The sequence below is a fragment of the Pleuronectes platessa genome, chromosome 8 (genome assembly GCF_947347685.1).
Source record: "Pleuronectes platessa chromosome 8, fPlePla1.1, whole genome shotgun sequence".
Taxonomy (NCBI): Eukaryota; Metazoa; Chordata; class Actinopteri; order Pleuronectiformes; family Pleuronectidae; genus Pleuronectes; species Pleuronectes platessa.
In genome coordinates this window covers 20,604,357-20,626,617 of record NC_070633.1, presented here as the reverse complement: position 1 = coordinate 20,626,617, position 22,261 = coordinate 20,604,357, and the positions used below count along the sequence as shown (strand labels likewise).

The 22,261-nt window shown below is 42.4% G+C and overlaps 1 protein-coding gene across 3 annotated transcripts; it reads right to left on the bottom strand.

The window, feature by feature from the left end:
* Positions 1 to 203: 203 nt before the first annotated feature.
* arhgef6 (Rac/Cdc42 guanine nucleotide exchange factor (GEF) 6) lies at positions 204 to 21,880 on the bottom strand. 3 transcript variants are annotated; one of them, XM_053428226.1, is made up of 22 exons: positions 21,579 to 21,880; positions 20,492 to 20,575; positions 18,578 to 18,662; positions 16,003 to 16,124; positions 15,128 to 15,332; positions 14,609 to 14,661; positions 14,183 to 14,277; positions 13,813 to 13,908; positions 13,146 to 13,268; positions 11,372 to 11,510; positions 11,003 to 11,062; positions 9,831 to 9,977; positions 8,484 to 8,570; positions 8,122 to 8,203; positions 7,396 to 7,511; positions 6,988 to 7,167; positions 5,795 to 5,815; positions 4,284 to 4,380; positions 3,561 to 3,647; positions 3,324 to 3,423; positions 2,952 to 3,006; positions 204 to 2,768 (listed from the first exon to the last, which is right to left on the bottom strand). In XM_053428226.1, the coding sequence occupies exons 1-22, from the start codon at positions 21,741 to 21,743 to the stop codon at positions 2,640 to 2,642; spliced, it is 2,328 nt and encodes a 775-aa protein (XP_053284201.1). In that variant the 5' UTR covers positions 21,744 to 21,880; the 3' UTR covers positions 204 to 2,639. The 3 variants fall into 3 exon arrangements, with proteins under 3 accessions (XP_053284201.1, XP_053284203.1, XP_053284202.1); XM_053428228.1 differs by lacking the exon at positions 21,579 to 21,880 and adding an exon at positions 20,665 to 20,715; XM_053428227.1 differs by lacking the exon at positions 5,795 to 5,815.
* Between the last annotated feature and the right edge of the window lie 381 nt (positions 21,881 to 22,261).

The following is a 22,261-nucleotide window of genomic DNA, read 5'->3' as shown; positions in this document are numbered from 1 at the left end:
TCTATTCTAGTCACTCCTTTCCGTCCTGCCAAGAGTTTCCTGCAGTCAAATCTGAACAACCTGCAAATTCCTGAAGCGCAGAAGTGCCATGAATGCTGCGTGGAAGGAAGAAACCAGAAGGGATTTCCAAGTCAACCGTGACCTCACCTAGTTTCAGTGTTTGGACTTTTCCGTTTTGGGACATTGATGTCAAGCTCCACATGTTATATTAAACTTTTAATAAAAGGATGACCATACCAAACATAAAGTAACAGAGTGTCTAGAAAAAAAAGAAGCAATGACAATACTTTGCAACAACAATAATTGCATAGAAGAACTTTTTTCAAAAACATTACACACAGTGGTCTGGAGATGTGATTTCAAACAGGATAAAAAAAAACGGAGTTCAGCCCCTTCCCACTAGTAAGTGCTCAATGAGGCTTTGGGGGATTGAAAACTACAGTATGCTAGACTCAATAACAATTCAAAATACAGAATGAGCAACAATGTTAATCTCAACAGCAAAGATATGATGAGACAGTCACACATCTGTGCAGGCAGCAGAGTCTGTGTAGCGCCGAGGAGAATCTGCATGTTGGAATAGGAACAACGGTTTAAATCGGTCTCTGCAGCCGGGTAAGAACCGACCTTGCTTACGTGCCCTTGAGCAAGACAGCGACTCCGCAAGAGATGTACCAGTGCTGCCTTGTTCCCTACACGGTGCCCTGACCTCCCTGTAAAGAGGTGCATGCAAAAACAGCGATTCCCAACATGGATTGTACAGTATAACTATATTATAACATTTTATATGACTTGTAATGAAACTGGGACCTGGTCAGCGATCTTTAAAACAATCAACATCAACCAAGAGGACTTGATTAAATAAAGGCAAATTTGAACGTAATAAACAAGCTAACTGAGCCACATTGTGTGGTCCTATGTTTTTGGTTAATAAACTGGGTTAATTCATTAATTATTGCAATTTCTCCAAATCTGGTCCATGGCGCGGGGACTGACCCAGAGGTCAATCAGTAAAGCAGTCACTTATTGCATTTCAATAGCATCCACTGCTGCTCTGCAGCGCTGCAAGAATAGATAACAGTGTTGACAGTGCACACGCTCAACCTCATGAGGAAATGTACCGCCGAGAGTCCCCACTGTGAGGCTGCATCTTAAATCACATGCTGAGCCCCGTTCATATGTCAGACCCCATATACGCCCATTGAGTTTGAGCCAATCTCATTCAAATATTACAATGATCCATCTCTTGACACTTTCAATATAAATCCTGCATTTAGTCCCAGTCTGGTGTTAAACTCAGTTATAAGTTTCACGACCCCTTTGGGAGGCACTTAGACAGTTCAGCTCTACTCTTCACCATCGAATGAATCTCACTGGGTGGATTTCCTCAGTCTGTCTCTGTCAGTTCTGTACGAGACTGAACAAAAAAACTTTGAATTGTCCAGCAGACTCATTCATTAACATGTTTCCTCTTTTGTAATGAAAAACCCCCATCCTCTTTTCCCTTGGCCAAAACAAGGACATATGTTCTGCCTTCATCCATCAGTTTGGTTTGATTAATAACAAAAAAATATCCAAACAGATGTAAAAGGCGGCAAAACTATATCAACAAGGCCAACACCACCATTAAATGCTTGGGTGAGCAATAAATAAAGAATACTTTAAAAAAAATCCAAAATAAAGCCAGGCTATGTCAATGAGTAAAATGATTGAATATATTTTAGAAAGAAGAGTAGGGGAAATATCAAAGTCATTAATTGCTCTTGTATAATAAATGATAGTTAAGCCTTTACTATTTTTACTGCAGCGGCATCCCTGATAGCTTTGGACTAAATATCTGAAAATCGTGTCACATCTCTGATGCAGGATTCTGCAGAAACACTGTACATTCATGCAGTTTGTCGATCAACAGTCATGGGCAACCACTGAGTTTAAGACGTTGAGCTGAACGTGGTTGATTTGATTGAAACGGCCACAACAACCGGCTGGAAATTTGTAAAGTGAAATGTTGTCTGAAATGTTACAAAAAACGGCAATTACACACACTCATGACAGGTCAATAGATTTCCCCACGGTCGGTCCTTGTGACAAATAAAAATACAAAGACAAAAAAAAAACATCAGGATGCGAACAGAAGAAAAAGTCCCCTATGTAACTGAAGTGCATGCAAGAGAAAACCTATTGGACTCGATGGCTTAGAACTCTACTGCCGACTGAAGCAAGAGAAGCAGCAGAGAACTTGTTTTGTCCTCGTCCAAAATTGTTCTGTTCGCCGGGGCAGGTTCACAGTGCCAGTAGCCGAGAGGAGGTACGTTTGTAACATCCCATTTTACCAGTCTTGGTTTAGCTGATCTGCTTCGGGAGGAAGCGGACTCGTGTCTCTCGTCCAGTGGGTCTGGACGAGGAAGACGGATTCACCATGACGTCAGATTAAGCCAAGAGTCTCCAAGAGTCATCGTCAGAGAGGGAGTCCAACTCTGCTCTTGTGTGATTGAAATACGGAGACGCAACATAGACAGATACACAAATATACACGCACACCTTCCTGTCCCTCTGCAAGCATGCTTACACACAGTAAAAGGTACCCACACACACACACACACAGGCACACTAGAATGAGGATGATCAGAGGGAGGCGTTCAGTGGCCGGCGTCATCCCAAGCACAATCATTCTTCTGGCCTGTCTTGGCCAGTTTTCGGACGACTCGCTCCAGCTCCTTGCGAGACTTCTGCTCCTCCTCCAGAAACTGCTTCATCCACTTATTCTCCTGTGAAAACATTTGGACAGTGACAATATTTAACAAACTGCGAAACCGTTCCTCGGTGCAGGAAACCCAGATGCAGAGGCCGAGTTTAGCATTTAAAAGCAGCATATGAACATATAATTAACAGTTTATAAGATACTATACGGAATTTACACTAGTAAATTGTGATCATTAGTTAAAACTCACCTTTTTCAGTTCATGAACCTCGTCCTTTAAAGCATACACGGCATCAACCAGGCTCCTGAAGACAAACCAAACGACGGTGAGTGTTGAAGGACAATATCCATATTTATTTTTAGCTGCTCAATAAATAAAGCAGGTAGCGATGTCATTATGTGGCAACACATTTGAACATGAAGGTCACACTGGCTTCTGAGCAGAGGTCAGTCTGAGTAAAGATCCAGGCCTCCACGACCAAAATTGGATCAATATCATATTTCTGAATCTTATTACAGAGATAATTAGGATCCAAATTCAAACAATGACAAATCCGTTTTTTGTCGCTGTTGGTACAACAACTAAATGACAGCCTATTTTTCAAAGTTATAATATGTTTACTTTTCCTCAATGACTGTCTGCCCGTTGCTCTTCATCTCCTCCACAATGATCTTCTCTTCCTCTGGTAGGAGCACCTGAGGGATGCACTCCTTCCGCACCGCTGCATATAAACACACAAATCAAGAGGAAACGTTGATACACGGCTATATTAGTTGCTATGGACATGCTGTCTAAGAAGGCATTAAAGAATCTATTTGTCTCACACACACACACACACACACACACGCACACACACACCTGTGGTGGTCTGGTGCAGGCTCGCTCCTGTGCAATACGCCTCAATCACCCTCAAGATCTGAGCATCCTCCTCCAGAGCGGCCGTGCCTGACAAAAGCAGATTACGAATCATAAATACAAACAAACAGACAGGTAAACACCAATGAAAACATAATGTCCTTGGTGGAGGTAATTCAAATTTCCCACATTGCACTGGTGCTGTAAACGTTACATTACAATCTGCACAGTCCTCTTTATTATTTATGTAAACAGGGGCCTCAGGTTAGGACTAAGGATTTTCCAAGTGGACACAGCTGACCTACCCAACGCTTGAATGAGACTTACTACTTCTCAAGTTTTAATTTCAGAGTTTCAATATCAATCAAATTAATTTCTATCAATTATCAAGCGCATTCCCAAAATATAGACCCACGATTATTGTTCCCTGGGCATCTGGTGAAAATGTCAGGAAGTGCAAGACAATGTTAAAGAAAGTGAAAAACAATCATAGATGTGGAAATCCACTAAGTTTCTTTTGTGTAATCTGGTTGACAAACGAACGAACCAATCAAACATTGGACAGGGGGAAAAATGTAAAGTTCTTAATGGAGGTAAATACCATAAAAGCATTAAAACCACACAAAGAACATACAATTTAGGTATTTATAAGGTAATATACACCTGTATTAGGCTGTTTCTCATGTTTCTCATAAATCGTCATATAATTAAGATAAAACTCTTTACTTTTCCTTATTTGAACCTCGTCATCTGAGGGCTTCCGCTCCTTCTTCCTGTTGCCTGGCAGGAATTTCTTCATGGGCCGTGGGCTCTTGCTGGAGTCCTGGAGTAGCGAAACACTAAATTTAGTCTTAAAACAAACAAACACACAAACATACTCACACAAACACACAAGCACACACCGCTACACACACCTGTAAAGCCAAGACTTCAAACCAAACAGAATGCAAGCTCACAGGGACGCGCGTCCCTTGTGAACAGACAACATCGAAGAACAAAATACCATCAACGAACAAGGCAGCAAGCATGTGGTGGTGACTGGGACCGAAGCACCCATCTAATCCATCTGTGCTCATATGAATCCTTCCTGACGAAAGCAGAAGCATGAAGAAAAACCTAATTCCTCTTTATTCAAGTCAGATAACATTTGCTTTCAAAGCCAGGAGGGGAAGTAAAGATGTTCTTCAGTATTGTGACACTACCTATAACTTTATAAATGAGAGATTTACATGTTTCAGACAACAGCCGTCAGTTTGTGATGATTTCCTCCCATGAGAACATTAAAGATGAGGTGTGAGGTGAATAGTCCAACAAACTGCTGATGTGCTAATGCTGATTTGAAAGTGTGGCGCTAACTTGTGACTTAACTTATTCCAGATATATTCTTATCAAGCTTTACAGTATGTCATTTGTTCCATGAAAAGGAGAAGCTAAGACGAGCACGTAACAGAGAAAACAGGTAGTCGACCCATTCATGGTTCATCCTGACAAGCAACCACAGAGCAGGAGAGTAACTGACTGAATCATGTCTTTAGAGCCTGTGAAGCTGAGGGATTCATGTTAATTCAGCTGATCTGAGGATCTTTCCTTATTAGGCTTGGTTTTCTGAGGCCTGTGCCACATTGGTTGGGCCAGTGGAGCAGGGTGGTGTGTCAGTGTCACACCAATACCCTGTATACCTGCCTGGTATCGATGAGTAGTAAGGAACACATGGAGATGAATTACTTAATTTGATTTGGGAGCTGCAGAAATTCACATGCTAACATGAACGAGGAGTTTGGAGTTTTGTTTAAAGCCACCGGGCGAATGACGGATTTATACATTATTGGAATGTCTGATGAAACTGTAGAGCATTATGGAAAGGAAAACAATGCTTTGTTAGAAACAGGAAACTGTTTTCAGGCTCCTCAGTATGCAAATGTGATTCATTTGCATATAACATTCAGGGCTGAATGACATTTGACCGTATTTTGCACGCTGTACCCACATTTCCAAAAATAGTATCCGTGAAGAAATTACTACACAGTGTTTTTTGGTGAGTCGTTCTTTGACTCAGAGAGAGAGAGAGAGAGAGAGAGAGAGAGAGAGAGAGACGCAGAGCCACAGAGAACAGGAAACCAACAAGATGACAATGGGGGAGGAGTGAAGCAAACATAGCGATCGCATACCGGCTCAACACTGGGGATAACACACGCACACACGCACACACAGAGAAACAGAGAGTGTTCTAACCTTACCTTCATGATATAAGACATCCTCTACAGAAGGCAAGATGGAGAAAGAGAGAAAAAGAGGAAATGTGCATGAAAAATACGATGAGAGGCAGATGTGATAGAGAGTTGGTAGTGAGCATTTTTACAGCCCCTCTGCAGTTCACCTATGGGTTGTCTATGCAGCATAGGGTAATAATTATGTGTTTAAAAAAATAGCATTAAAAAATAGCAGCAAGAAGGTCATGCATTCAGAGGACTATGCATGCTATCTCTGCAGAGCAGAGAAAAAGACCCAGCGAGCCGTAAACCGGTTTTTTTCTCAAGGTGGGAGAGGAGGAATATGTGAATATAGTTTAAAAGATGTACAGAGACTGTAAATATACTGTATATCTAACTCACAAAACTGTGGGGGTTCTTCACAACCGAGTGCTGACTAAGAAGGAAAGCTTCTGCTTCCCGCATGCGCTTCAGAGTGACCGTCAACACACATCCAACACGAGAAGTCAGTAACTCGTGTTTCACTCAGTGCCAGTCAGACTCGCCGATCATTCAGCTGTTACTGGAATTAACTTCCTGAGGACTACAGCATAACTGGTTTTGATTTAGACCTAATGGACCGTTTCAACAGTTTCAAATCTATTCTATCTATAGAGTCCTGCACTGGGTTAGGTACTCGCGACAAACTTTACACTAAATGGACATGGGTCGGCCAGTTTGCAAAGATTTACCCGGAAAGGACTCTGACTCTATCTACTACTCAACAATATAACAAAAATGTTTGCTGCTCCTTTCCAGTCACTGTGTACTTTATATAAATGGCTTACAAATTCTTCAGAAAACTAATTTAAATGTGGGTTTTCCTGTTTGCATCACAGCAGTACACGGTTTTAAGAGCCTGTGACCACACAGTTCAGGCTACACAAACTGAACCACTAAATCTATTCTCATCAACCTGGAGCACTTGTATCTTTTACTTCTCAACAGGTGCCATGTCAGTTATTTGAATGGATTAAAGGCATGTGTGGGAATTTATCTTGTGTGTTTGGTGAAGATCTTGAAGTCTGGGTCTGAATCCAAATAGAGATAGAAAAGAGGACAGAGGGTGACGTGGGTGAGGAGACTTTTCTCGGTTGCAGTAACAGCTCACTGCCAGACTGCTTACCGTAGATGCACATCCAGCAAGTGTGGTTTTGTTTGTGACGCTTTCTAACTCCTACCTCTTTGTAGCCAAGTGCAGCGGAGGGTTTGAGGGGAGGCGCGGGGCGGAGGCAGCTGAGCGACCACGGTTTGCTGATCTTTGGTGGTTCCAGGGGCCCTCGACTGATGGCGATGAGGCTGCCCGGGTGGGACAGGTGAGTTGGGGTCCCGACCATGCTCAGTGGCTTTCCCTCAACAGTCTATGTGGAAAGAAGAGAAGCGGTTGTGAGCCAATCGAAAATGATGACTGTAAAATGAAAGTGTGAAAGTCATGTTCATCATGTCAGGGTGAGAAAATACTTTAAATGGTTCACACCTTATCACAGGTTCAGTTTCAGTACGGCTTTGACTCAATGCTGTTTATGTGTGTGTGTTTGTGTGCTTGTGTATGTTGATGCGCGCTTGCTTGCATGCGTGTGCGTTCTAACCTTTGCAATGGTGCCTACAGGGCTGCCCCCTTTGGTGAAGGGCTGAAGGTGCTCCAGCCACTCCTGCAACTCCTGGGGACTACTGCAGAGCACTGTCATTCGATCAATCATGCTTCCTGCAATACACACACAAACCCACGCAAAAACACACATAGACAGACTTGAGTGGAAGTTACAAAAAGCTGACAAGAAACAACATTTACAATAACCCACATTACGCAGGTGGCATTTAGAGATCGAAGGAGTCAGCAACTCCAGTCAATTTGAGAATACAACAGGATTGTGCCCGGGTAACTCACAGCGAGCATTTGGGTGAGTTGATTCAGATAGCTCAGGTAAAAGACAAGAATTGGTGTTGAATCTGCAGCTGAGGCTGTCAACTTGTAAAGTCAATGAGATTAAAGAACTTTTGGTGATAAGAACAGATGCCGATGTAAACAAATGCACATGATTTCCGCTGTGAAATTTATAATTCTCCTGCTACCGTCTTCGTTTGTGGAAGGCAAACCCTGGAGAAGGTGCAAACCAAATTTTGGAAATATTTCTGGAGTTCATGTCCTAAAACAGCTCTAGTTAGCCGAGGTTGGAGTTGCAACTGTGAGCACTTGCGAGTTTTGAAGCCATATTCCCAAAGCTGTTCAAGATCCTCTCATTACTATATGTTGTCATTATGCATTATTGCTGTTTCCACAAATAAACTGAAGGAAAGGAGCTTCAGATGCAAACCTGTGATGTCAAAGGCAAAGTGAGCAGTGTCTGCATCCTCTGGATGTCTCGTCACTGTGGTGCCCGTCAGCGGCAGCTTTCCCTGAATGGTACAAACAATGGGAGAGGAAATAAGACACCATGTCACACGCAGAAGCCATGTAGCCACGATACGTTGTTATCGACTGAAATTAATGAAATATGTGGGATTACATCCACAAAAATGCTAAATCTTAAATAAACCTAGAATTTGGGGATTTGTTGAATAGTAAATGATCTTATTCAACCAAGCGAATGGTGAGATTCAACCAGAGGTCACAGATAAAGATTACTTTGGCTTTCCCCTTTCTCTTGATAACGGATCAACACATGCTGCAGCTCACCTGATAAATAAATCCACTCATTCGGGGACTGGCGGAGAGCATGACCAACATATTAGGAAAAAGCATTAAATAGCGCTCCTCTTTCTCCTGTAAAAGAGAAACAGAAAAACATTTGGTTGCAACATGAAGTTTGAGTTCCTGCACACATGTACGGCAACAGTTAGTCGCTGGTTAAACAACAGTTTTCTCTGACGTCCAGTTTTTGTATTGCCACTGAATGGAGGGTGGCAGCAGCTCTAAAGGTTCATCATGTTGTTCATCCAAAACCAAAGTTCGTTCCAGTTTATTTTGCACCTACTGACGCTAAAGCCATCATTATTGCTGACACTGGCATAATGCAGCTCAGGTAAGCAACTAGATACGGGTTTGGGAAAGCCGTTGCTCTATATATGAATGGAAAATAAGATGAGGGGATGAGAAGGTTCAGTTGTTAGACAAATATGGTGACAGGTACGGTGGTTGGAAAGTGGTTGGCAGTGATCAAAAGACAGGGAATCCAAATGAGTAGGTTTCTTCCCACCATCAAATAAAAGCCTACCCCTAAACAGACACCACACAAAAAGGAGCTGTTTTTCAGGCTGCGTGCGGCCTACACTCGTTTCTGTTCTGACACTGAATTAGTGGTAAAGGAGGGTGGATTTAAGATGGACTGTCGGAACTGATTACACATTTAGATGATGATAAAAGTTAAATTTTTCTGAAAAATGCTGCTGGGATTAACAAGGAAAAGTGCAAAGTGCGCTTCACCGAAAGCTGCTTTTCACACTTCCTGTCTGTTTACCTGCGTCAAACACCACAGTCTCACTTCAGCAGAAAACGAGTTGCATTTTCTTGAAATAGTGAAGGTCAATGCATTGGTCTACATTGTAGTTTAACACCAAGAACAATTTAGACAATTCAAACTGCACTGGTTATACAGCAGTTCAGGCTTAACTGGGATAAGGAAGTGATAATTAGCTCTGTTTTCAACCAAGTCCGTTTGTTTTGTTTGATTACTCAAAACCTAATGAACGGATTTCAACAAAACTTGGTTGATGGATGGCTCGTGGGCCAGGAAAGAATCCATTCGATTTTGGGGTGGATCAAGACAGAGAGTGGATCAAAGATTTTCTGTGTGCCAGATCAGGTGTTTTTTCACATTTTCAAAATTTTCCATGGAATAATTCATGCATCTGTATAATTGTTTTTAAATCAGGCACAGAGAAGTCTATCCTCTTTGACTGAAAGGCCCCCTGGACTCTTATCTAAACATTTGCCTTAGACAGCCAACTGGAACAATTTGAATGAAAACTGATGTTAGTTCTGTTTGTATCCGTGCAGTCATTAAACCAAACACAGCTCTCTCACCTCACTGGACCCATTTTTCACATGGACCTGGGACATGTAGACTACGTGGCCCAGGCTCTTCATGGCGTCTCCCTCCCAGCCCCGCACAGGCTCCGACAAGATCTGGAGCTCCAGGTTCTTGCGCTTCCGCAGCTCCTGGCACTGCGACTAAACACCAACACACACACACAATCATATTTATCAGTCTATGTAGATGACAAATGATTTAAACATTCACTGAAACTGTCAAATGCACGGGGCTGCTTTGGAGATGTATTTGCAGCGACATTAACAGATTACTGGAATTAGGGAGTTTAAATTCTAAAGCCCATGTTGACACCTTCTCTCAAAAGATTCAACCGACCTGTTGTTGAACCATGTAGTTTCTTTCCTTTTAGGAATACTGACTTATGAGCAGTTTTAGAAAAAATCTAAGTCCATTTGTTTCTTTTAAATTCATTGTCAGGGATATGAGGAGAAAGCTGCAGCTTCAAGTAGTATTATCTCTCAGGTGCTTGGCAGGGGTTCTCCCTCTTCAAGCAGAAGAAATGATAATGCAACATCATCTATTTTCCACTGTGCAGAATACAAAAAAGAGGTTCTGCAGACCAGGTACTGCAGAGGGAACTAGACTTTCTCAGAGCCTACCCACCCAACCACACATGCAAACCACACATGCAAAACACACACACACACAGGCTTTTGAATTACAATTGTCAGCATTGTGCGATTCCTACTCCCCCCCCCAATTTTCCTGTGCAGCACTGCGGAAGAAACATGTATGAGTCACCTCACCTGGTCTTACATAGAAATCTAAGTTCTACCAGGGAAACTGTGTGTCAGAATTAAGGTTCTCTCAGGCACAATGCGGGTTGCCCTTTTTCTAATCCAACTCTTTAGCATGTTTTCCGTTCACACCCACTGTAAGAACCAGATTTTCACCCAAAAGGCTCAGACACTTCCATTACACTCCTGTCACGCAGGGCTGTGAGGTGCTATGGTACATTCCACTATTCCACATGGTTCGCATCACTGACAACGAGAGGGAAATAATCAAATTGTGAATAAAAGAAAAAGAAATGGCATCAATTTACCATGCAGATTTATTCCAGCCTCATTTTAACCGTCACAATTTTAAGATGGAGTTTAAATCTGGTTTAAGCATGAAGAGCTCTCCGGATTACCAGACTTACCACGAGGCTCCTGAATACTGACGTTGCCTTTACGATGTCGGTGTAGTCTGGGTGGGCTTCCTGTGATGGAAACAAGCAACACATCAAATCAAATGCAGGAGCTTGGACTAGTGTTTCATATTAAAGCAATTGTGGTATAGAAGGGAAGATGGAGACCGGAGGAGAAAGACTCGTTAATTTTTAATTCCCATTAATACACGTTGTCAGGTTTTAGCATTCATTTAGTTATTGGAGGTAAATAAACTCAACGGAATTTAAATGAGCAGTTAAATATGGGAACACTTTTCAGTATTCATTTTAATTCCTTATTTCCCTATGAAGAAATATTGAATATTATTTCAGTATGTATTTATACATGTCTTTCCGTACCTCCACGTGTCTCTCCAGCTCCTGCAGCAGGGTCGGGTACTTGTCGAGCCTCATGAAGGGCTTACTGAGGCTGGAGGTCAGGGTCAGGATCCCGGGAGCAGTGGCTCCCTGGCTCTCCATGAACTTGTCTAGTTCTTCACTGTAAAACACACACAGACACACACAGACATGTGTTACCCTCAGTTATTGGTAACAAGTGTTTTGCTGAGGCTACAGAACACAGAGCACCCTGACTGTAAAATTAAAAGGTTCATCATTGTGCCATCAATGCTTCAACAAAACAAAAAGAATGAATTGCATCACAGCTTGGATTAAAGCTAAATACGATCCATTTCAATATCAATTTAATCATTTTGCATGTGCACATACACAACACACATACACTCCACTTATTTTCTACATATAACGCAGCAGGAGACCTTATCGAGATACACAGGTTTGAAAATAGTAAAATGATGTATATAAAAGTAGACATACTTTCAGTTCATGTCACTAGAACCAGAAAAACTGCATCTTATCATGGGAACAGGTCAAGGAACAGTATACTGAAGTTTTTCTTTTTAACATCACAGTTTTGATGATGAATTTAATATTTTGACCGATTTCTGGAAAATAAACCACGAGGCATGGAAAGTGAGTCTCGGTGTGACTGCAGAGCACACCAACACTTTGACTGAGTAATATCGGTGCACATTACCATCAACTGTAATGGTGCCAACACAGTTTGACAGACCACATAAATTAGGTCATTGGTTTGATTTTTGAAACCTCCACATGTTCACATCTCAGCGAGCACGCTAACATTCTTTGAAAGATCCAGAGTTTCAGTCATGCAGTATCCTGTAGCATCACGAGCTGGCAACACTGAGTAAATGTGACAAATAACCACTTCTTGAACTGCAACACAAAAGGTGCTCACTGTGAGGAAACAAGCGTCTCGCTTGTCTTTAACCACAACTACATGTATATACATCCTGTCAACAGTTGGCTTCTTCCTGTTTCTAATTCACCTTGCTTTGCATGTCTCAGTGTAGAAACTGACGAACCACGTTATTAAAATGTCACCGTGTTCACTCTGCTATTTCACAGTGATCTTTGAACTGTGATCTGTGCAGCACAGATTCATGGCAGGGTGTCCCTCTGCCTTTAGGTCACAGCATTTGAATTACAAATGGAGAGACAGAAACTTTCAGTGCACAGGGACCAGGGACAACTAACCTCCTGGGCATTAGCAAATGGAAAGGCTGACACCTTCTGGCTGAAAAATTAACTACAGCTCATCAGTAGAAAACATAGGGGGGCCCGACAAGTCACTCACTAATAATCCATCTCAGCTTTTCACAGAAGAACAACACAAATTACATGGAAAAGGCCAGTGGATAAACAAAGTTTCAGGGCATGTTGGGGTTTTATATCAATAGTTTAAAGAACTGTTTGCCTTTGACCCACAACAAAGACCTCGAAGGACACCTGTGACGCTTCTATCTTCTAAAAAACGGTTTGATCTTTTAATTTATTTATTTTTTATAATTACACCATATTTCTTAATAAACAGCAGCACAAGGGACATTTAAATCAAAAGCCATTTTTTAAATGCAGGACGTCCGACTGAAACTTCAGTGAAATGACTCAACTTAAATCTCGCTAGACACAGATTTTTTGGCAAGTCTGCACATTTCAGTTCCCCATCCGACAAATGTTATTCACTAGCAAGACTTCTCCACTGGCAGTGTAATGAATGGCTGTCTGCCCTGTTTAGTGTGCAGGGGCTGACCTGTGGTCCGTCAGGATGCAGACAGCTGATGGGTGGCTGGAGCAGTAAGCCAGGTACAGAGTCTTGATCTGACTCATCAGGTTTAAAAAGCAGCCCGCCACTCGCTGCTGGCCCTCTGGGACTCTGCAAGGTCGGACAAACAGAGACAGGGTCAGAGAGGTGGATGAAGTGAAGAATGTAAAAAGGCTTAGGAGAAGGAGAGTGACCGAGGCAAAAAATTTGGCCTGATGATACACTGAATCATTTTCATATTCCTGCAAAATACATTTTTACTGATACAAAGTGGTTCTAGTATTTTTGAAAACTGGTTACTTATACACTGTGCACACTTTTCCAATTTCCATTGCAAACGATACCTTAGTTGTATTTACATGTTTTCCTTCCACCCCACAGGACATATTTGCATTCCAGTAGTTTTGCATGTTATTTTCCCCCGAAGTTCACAAAGGAAATGCACCAGACATTTATAAAATAAATTGTGCAAAGGTGGTAACTTGCATTACAATATTTCAGCAAGTTAATATTTGTTCTGTAAAGAAATTCTGGGAAGTAGTACAATACAAATAAGTATGATATGCTTTGTGTAGAATTTGAGTTATGACAGAACGTGACCTAACTGATCTAAATAGAAAACTTTTCATGGAGGTCCTTGCCCTGCTTGACTTACTTGGTACAGTCCTCCAGAGACACACACAGTCCCTGCTGGAAGGTCAGGATCTCTTCCAGGTTTCCACACAAGGTGGCGCTCTCCGCACTGCTCAGCCTAAATACACACAGATGTAGTTTTATTACAGAGAACAATCAATGTGCCACAACTTCCACAATGAAAGAAAGTTAACATGAAAGTAGTGTAGTACAGACATATTTCAGAAAAAAATCATATCATGTGCAGCATTAATTAAGAGACTGAAATTCAATCTCTCTGGGTCATCCAGTTAACAAAGGAGATTTTCTTGTTATTTCAGACCTCTGTCTTCCTCATTTAAAATCTTTTGCACATTAGTGGATCAATCACCCTCTTAGTTATTGGCTCTTACTTATCGCTGGCTTGCAGAGGTCGGAGGTAAGAACTCAGCACAGTTTGTAATTCTTTCACAAACTCTCGCTCATGTTCCAGGATGTCTTGTACCACCTGGGAAAGCAGCAGGAAACTTCTGGTTAATATCGTCAGATTCCAGGAAAACACCAGTGTTTCCAAAACAGATGAAACCGGTTCATGATTAGGAACTTTCAGGAGTACTTCAGTTTCTTATCAAGTTCAATTTAACAATGCCAAAACAAAAAGAGATGCAGAGGTTCTACAGAGTAGATAAAATGGAAAATATATTTATCTGTTAAAAATAAGAAAACACAAGAAAACTGTATAAACAGATAAGTAAATATAAAATAAAATGCATCACTTGAAAAACAAAGAATCAAGTTAACCGACATGAAGACCAGACCCCATCAGAAGTTTCACTCACCACACTGTAGTAGTTCTTAGTCAGCTGAGTTCCTTTAGGAGACGCCGGCTTCTCTGTAGAGGAGATAAGAACTGATTAGTAAGAACTAACCAGAGCCTCAGAAGTAAGGCATAGTAAGAATCAGCAACATAATATGTATTTATCTATATCCAGACAAAAACAACCATCTTAAAGTCAGTTTGACATTTTTAATATGCACTGGAATTTTAAAATGTATTTCATTCAGAAAGGAGATTCAGAAGAGTTCTTCAATGACAAATAAGTATTAATGTATGTTTTGTTTTTTTTAAACCTCAGTATTTCTATGTCACATTCTCTCCTGCACACAATCATATTCTTAGTTGATTAATTTCAGTGTTGGAACACAAATCAAGGCAAAGACATTTTTCTTTTTCACACAGCTCCTTTCCTAGAAAGCCGGAACAATGCAACTGAACCATAAATCTTTACTGTAGCAACACTGTAACTCTGCCAACATTTGGTGTTCTAAGAAATGTTTGTAATGAAATCCACACTCACCGCAGGGTTTGATCTCCCGGACGTAGTTACTGGGGAACCAGCCCGTCCTGCCGCTGAGTGAGCCCTCCCACCAGCCTCCCTCCTCCTGCCGCAGCACCAGGATCATTTCACCTTTATTGAACGACAGCTCATCCTCGTTGTTCTGTTTGAAGTTGAAGCGGGCCTTCACCATCGCCTGCCCGCCTCCGCCGTTCTCGGACATCTCCTGTTAAAGAGGTGTCATCATTACAAAGACAAGTGTCAAGAGATATAACAACAAACATATCTTGTGCAGTGCAATAAAATACAGACACTCACCATATTGAACTTGCACAAGTTTTCTTTTAAATTAGGCTGGGGCTATGTATTCAACTTTTCGTGCTTCTCTTGATATAATGATCTGTTCATTACCTCCGCCAAAGTGCTTGTGTTTATAGTTATAATTAAGTAGGATTATTCAAGAACAACTGCACAGATTTCCATGAAACTTGGTGGACGATGGGACATGGGCCAAGACCGAACACGTTCAATTTTGGAGTTCATCTGGGGAGAGGGGCACAGCCAGGATGCTTTTTTCTCTTTCAACAACATTGCATGAGGGCTTTTTTTTTTACATTTTCACTGATCTCCAGAGGAAAAATATAGATCTCAAAGAAAAACAGCATATTTAGAGGAATCATATTTATGAGTGTTTGCAATTTGCTGCAGCTTGATCGATTATTAAGGGACTGGGGGCCTTGGAGGAGGTATGCGCTCTATTGAGACCTTCTAGTTGTGTAGACAAATTAAATGTGCAGTCATGTGGCGTAAAACACATCAAATGATTTGACCAACACAATGTAAAAATTAAGTGAGCAGATGACAGAAAATGTAGACACATGCAGAAGAGAGCATACCACTGATTTGGATTGTCTGCGCAGGGAGCCTTTGGATTTGGCAGAGGAGAGTGTGTGTGAAGACGTCGACTGACTAGGAGAATGGGCGCCGGACTGCGGACATGACCTCTCTGCGGCGCAGTCTGTGGACAAACACACAGAGGAAACATGGAGCCTCGGTCACTTCGGTTGTGTTCATGTTAGAAATTCCCAAAGAAAACACACACGTGATCATCGTCAGAGTTGACACAGGTAAACACTATGGTCCCCTGCTCTGCACAACCCCCAGGACAGTGAACATGGGCACACACATTTACAATGTCAGACGGAACAAACCGATTTAAATAAAACTGTCCCACCGCTCCAACACGAGCAAGCAGCTGGAAAAGGGGAGAAGGAACTCTCAAGTCTTTACATTATAGTATAATTAATCTCAGTGATCGTATAGTCCAGCAAATACGTTCCTTCTGACTAATTCAAACATATATCCCACAAACCTGTCTCCTATAAGATATACAGTCTATGAGGCGATTTACATTACACACAGCCAAAGCCTCGACAGTGTCACCACTGAGCCACTGCAGCAGTGATTTAGGTTCAGTTTCTGCCAGCTGTTCTGCAGTGAGTGCAATCTTCGAGACGCTCTGACAGGGGTAGTAATTTTCTTTCACAGCACTCAATTGAAAAGTGACACATGACAGCCACCCAGCCGCACACAGGCTGAAAAGCAGAAACACACTCACTGATGACTACCTCTCACATTCCAACTGGATGCTAGCAAGGTCCACCGTCTCTTCCTACTGCAAATTACAGAAGGATTGGAAAAATAATGAGCAAGCACCATTTGTCTCCTTTGATGCAGATCAAATAAGGAGCTCAACTCAGAGACTATAAAATTGACATTAGCTTAAGTGCGCTTTTCCTTGGGGGCAGTAGAAACGAGCTAGAGTAACGTCTTCTGGAATCTATGTCATGTATGTTTAGATGGGAAAATGGTGGAGATTCCCTACAGTTTTCCATATGCTGAGATGTCAGGTTGCATCACACTGAGGCATAACTGATATGATTAAAATAACACTTTAGGCAGCGGGATATTCCATGTGTACTGGTGGGACTCATGGATCCTGCACGCCACTCCCTCCACACATACACGCACAAACAGGATCCCTAAAGGCTGTTAGCCAAGCGCTCTGTGGCGAGCATTGTCAGATCTGAGCAGTGTTCAAAGTATTTACCCTGAACAAACGTTAATAAACTCATGAGGCTTGGAGGATCATGAGTAAAAACACAGAGGCTTCTTTTGTATGATTATATCAAGTAACTTGTGACTAATCCACCTCAAATCAAGTTCACCTCTGAAGATGAGAGAACAGCTGCTAGGCATGGCCACTGGCCAGCCTATAAAAGCCTTGCATATCAAGCAGAGCCCCAGCACCGGCAGAGGCTTCTGATCCACACTTCACGAGGTGCCGTGCATTATCCCCTCCATTTATGTGCAATTGTATAGAAACATTTAACCTGTTAATTGATGGGTAAAAACAGTGAACAATACAATTCATCAAACACAAATAGGAGACAATTGCAGCTGATGGCTTCTAAATCATGAGGATGTTGTGTCTTTGTTTGTTTTATATAACTCTAAACTGAATATTTGGGTTTAAATGCTATTTGAAAACATCACTTCTGACTCTGAGAAAATTAAGCAACCGGATTTCACAGTGCTCTGACATCAGACTCATAATATAATAATCAAGAATGAAAAAAAACATTAGCTGCTGCCGTAATATCAGGCTCCGGCCCCCCCCCTGTCAATCAAGCACATATCGGTTTATATGCAGGAATGTCACACAGACAATGTTCTCAAATCGTGCAGAAGTGGCAGACTGGTCTAAAAACTAGATGATTATACAATCAATGCTGCTGGTTCTCAGGCAGCAATGAGAGGGGGACTGGTTTTACCTCTTCACTGCCCCAAAATAAGGGCTCTCGAGCCTAAACTGCTGCTGTAGCGATACTGTGCTGCAAAATATTTTATGCTGCGTCTGTATTAAAGAAACACACTTGAGCAGTAAACATACACATGTGTGGATTCAGCCGCACAGATAATTTTGCATCATACTGGAGCTTAATTTCAATTGACCAAAATAATTAGCCAACAAAGAAGGATATCATCCATGGTGCATGAATGCTATGGATGCACATGAGTAAACATGGCACCCAGCGTGATGCAAACACACACTGCCATGCCAGCTGCCCATGGGTAACACAGGAGAGCTGCACTGACAGAGTAGAACATTTAGATAAGAAATATGGAGGCAAAAACATCCTCTGGCCACTGCTGAAATTAAACTAAGTGTAATGTTCATTTATTATCAAAGCTTGTTCCTTGGAAAAAAGAGTTTGCATTAAGTGAAAGGGTTAGGGGGAAATCCCCCATAAGCATTTATCTGTGATATGCAGACTTGGAATTAATTTGCTACATGCCTCATCTTCTTTCATGCATCAGGATACTGTGATGTAAAAGCAAAAAAAAAAAAAAACATATGAATATTACCCAGCCGAAAGGAGACACAGAGAAAGACTGCAAAACTCTTACCTTGTGTGGCAAAGTTGACTGCCAGCAAAGTGGTCAGTACTTTGCCAAAGTTCTCGCCGGTGTATAACCACTCCGGTTCAAACCCCTGGATGGAGAAGGAACAGAGAGGATACTTTCAGACCAAAAGAAAAAAGAAGAAAATCGCCAAACCATGTTTGCATAGAACCTGGAATCCATCAGATAGAAAGTCACAATTGGAACTTTTTCTACTGATTGCAGTGATCTGAACACTAATGCTTGGTAAGTAAACACAGATGAAGAGAGAGGGGGGGAGGGAGGTAGAGGCTGCCGCACAAACAATAGACAGACACACACAACATGAAGAGCACACAGGGATTTGGGGGGAAAAAAGCTTACAAGACAGAGATAAAAACAGACATGTTACGCACGACCCATATTTTGTGACTTAGCGGTTTGTATTAAAACAGACAGTGCCGCACTCATTTGTGATTCACAAATGCTCGCTCTGTCTCAGACGGCTATCCTCTTTCCTCCAGCAGATAATGTTTCACATTTTAAATAAAACATCTTAAATATAGAGTTTGAGTGATACAGCCCTGGTCAGGAGTCGTGTATGACCTCATTCAGACTTAAAGTAAGTGTGACAAGTAAGTCTTTGATTGCCATTTTTTTTTACTCAGAATGTTTTTCCATCATGTAAAACAAACTGAGAAGGCTTTGTTGGCTATTTGTGTAAAGATTTTTCACCAGTGGTATAAAAAGCAGAACAGACTGGGAAAATCCATTCGCACCGACGAAACAAAATGAAGGCGTAAACGGTTCTGACGTCATCGTATTGAGCTGGATCAGAAATAACCGTTGCCACTGCTGAGACCTTGACAGTAGCCGGGGTCATTAGTTTCAAATGAGTCCCATTTCAAATACATGTTACTCTGAAGTAGTGCGTAGAAAACATGAGCGCAGAAATAATAACACGACAGATTCTCTGAGAGATAATTGCTGCTTCCTCTTTCTGCAACTCAGGGCAGAAGTGAAAATGGTATGACTGCTGTCTTTGTGTAGTCACAGGACAAGCGAGCACGATTCGTTACGCCAAAAATAAAAGAGAGAGAGAGAGAGAGAGAGAGAAAAGTTCTTCAACCATGATCACATCACTGACCAAAGCTTGGGCAGGGCGTTCTTGCAGCGCCACATACATCCCCTGGCTGATACATTTGACAGCAGATCTCCAAAAGCCTCTGCCCACGAGCTACTGGTCGGCCGCAAGAAAAAAAGGTCTAATTATGGGCTACGACAGGGTTCGCGGATAAAAGCAAAGGGGACCTCCCAGACATAACAAGCCAGCTGGGCAGAACTACTGAACCACTTGACTTCACAGCGAGCCAGGCCCGCTGACTCAATCGGACGTTTACAGAAACCAACTGATGTGATTCAAGACCAGAAAGAGATTATTTATAAAGCTAGAGGAGAAATTACTGTCCGGTGTGGCCAGTCTGAAGCAGGGTGGTGCAGAGAGATGGAGAAAACTCCCCAAACATCTGCAAAGGACTCAACACTTTGCAGCATTAGGATGTCTTTGAAGTAACACAGAGCATTAGTGAGGTTCTGAGTTTAGCCTGCAGCAGAGATAAACAAGGGGGAAAAGTATGAAAAGCGAAAGGGGGATTTATGAGGAAGGAAATACAGTTTACTAAACTGAAAGCTGAGTTAGGTCAAATTTGAGAGCAGATGCTTCGCTCAGATCTGGTGAGTGACTGACTGACTGACTGACCCGGTTAGCATGGCTCACTCCACATGGTCGTGTGAAAGAAAACATATGTCAGTTAAGCAGATCACAACACCAGCAGAGAGTGAGATGAAGTGTCCTCTGTGAACTGCACTAAGGAGATCACGCTCAGGGACACACACAGATCACATCGTACAGGGTTGGAAAACTTGACAGGACACTCTTACCTCCACTTTCAAGGAGGAGCATCCTCTGAGGAACTCCCTGATGTTGGAAATGCAGTCGGCTTCAGTCCTCGGATCCTGGCAGTACTGAACACACACAAACACACACATAATAAATATATAAACAAATAGGAAAGGAGATGGAGATCTGACACAAGCTCTACGAGTTAACTTACACACAGACAGTAAATCAAACAACACTGCTGCGATGATCCAAACGCGGAGACCTGCAGTTAAAATTAAATAGCTGCGGGTTCTTCCTGCGTCTCCTTCGTGCACACACAAACACACACACACAACCATTTACAGCGCAGACACGTCAAAGCTGCAACTTAGAGCAAAACATCCGCTCACTCATCAAACTTTCAAAAATAAAAGCACCCCCTTCAAGGGACGCTGGGGAATGAACACGCTCAGGTTCTCCCCCCTACTGCTTGTAATTTAAAAAAAGAGTTTTGTTTGTCATGTGAAATAGAATGAACAACAAACGAGGGTAAAAAGACTAAACCTCGCAAGGCAGAAGTGGCTATTTCCGTGCTACTTCCGTTTATTTTTAAGCTAGCTGCTCTCACCGGGAAGGACCGAGGAGGAAGTGACGAACAGTCTTTGCAACTGTTATTTATCCTTATTAAGTTTGGTCACCTCAATAATAAAGAATGTGTGTTTGAGATCCACTGTCTGCGCGGTTGTTAACTATATAAAAAGTTGGTTTAAAAAGGAAAGAAGCGAGGCGGAGACCTGCTCCGTCGCCTCGGCACGGCCTCGGTGTTTGAGTGCTCTCCCCCTGCCCGAGCGGGTCGTGTGTTTGGTGGGTGTTTCACTCCGACTCGCTCGTGTCAAGAATGCGGAACATTTCCCCACCCGAGCTCCGCGGGGAAGCCCGCCTTGAAAACCCTCCGAAATGCGGCTGTAGTTCGGTGCCCGGAGCGAGAACTTAACCCGAGCTGCAGGACCGTCAGGCCCGCAGCACGGAGAAGTTATGTCGGTATCACTTCCATCGAACAACCACCCCTCCCTTCCTCCTTTTCCTCCCCAAAACAAGAGCTCAGAACCCGCGACCTTTTCAGTTCCCCCTCAACCGACCACTCACCTTGGGGGTGATTCCAGGTACGAGCCGCTCGGTGAGCTTGCACAGGACGACCCCATCCCTCAGCGAGCTTTTCAGAAACTCCTCCGGGTCCGCTATGTTCTTTTTGGGCGAGCTGAGCACTCCCAGCGAGATCAACCACGTTACCGTCTGCTCCTCTGGATTCATGGCTCCACCGAGTGATCATCGTCCGTGTGCACGCATGGCTAAACACTAAATATATATATATATAGAACAGCGAGAAAAGTGGCGGCCTGTTCCGTATCAATATGCAACTCACATCCGCACTTCTGCCAGAAGTAAAAAAAAAAAAAAAGGGGAGGTGGGGGAAGGACTGTTTCTACACTCAGAACTGATGATCACCCCTACTGGCAAATAGGCACCTCAACAATAGCCAGGAGTTTTACCTCTGCAGAGAACCACATGCTGACTAAGAGTATTTACACTCATATTATATTACAAACAACACCAGGGCCCTGATATCTGATGTGGAAAAACACACCATAGCACAGTGAGAGTGATTCAGGATATGTGATCAGTGGGGCTGACATGCAGACTGCTGACATCCATTATAACATTGGCATGGAAAACCACTCCGGTGCCAAATGGGTCATGCACTAATTTCCAGATAACAATACCAAGCTATTTGATTATTGCATTGCCCACTTGCTAAATACTTTAAGTGG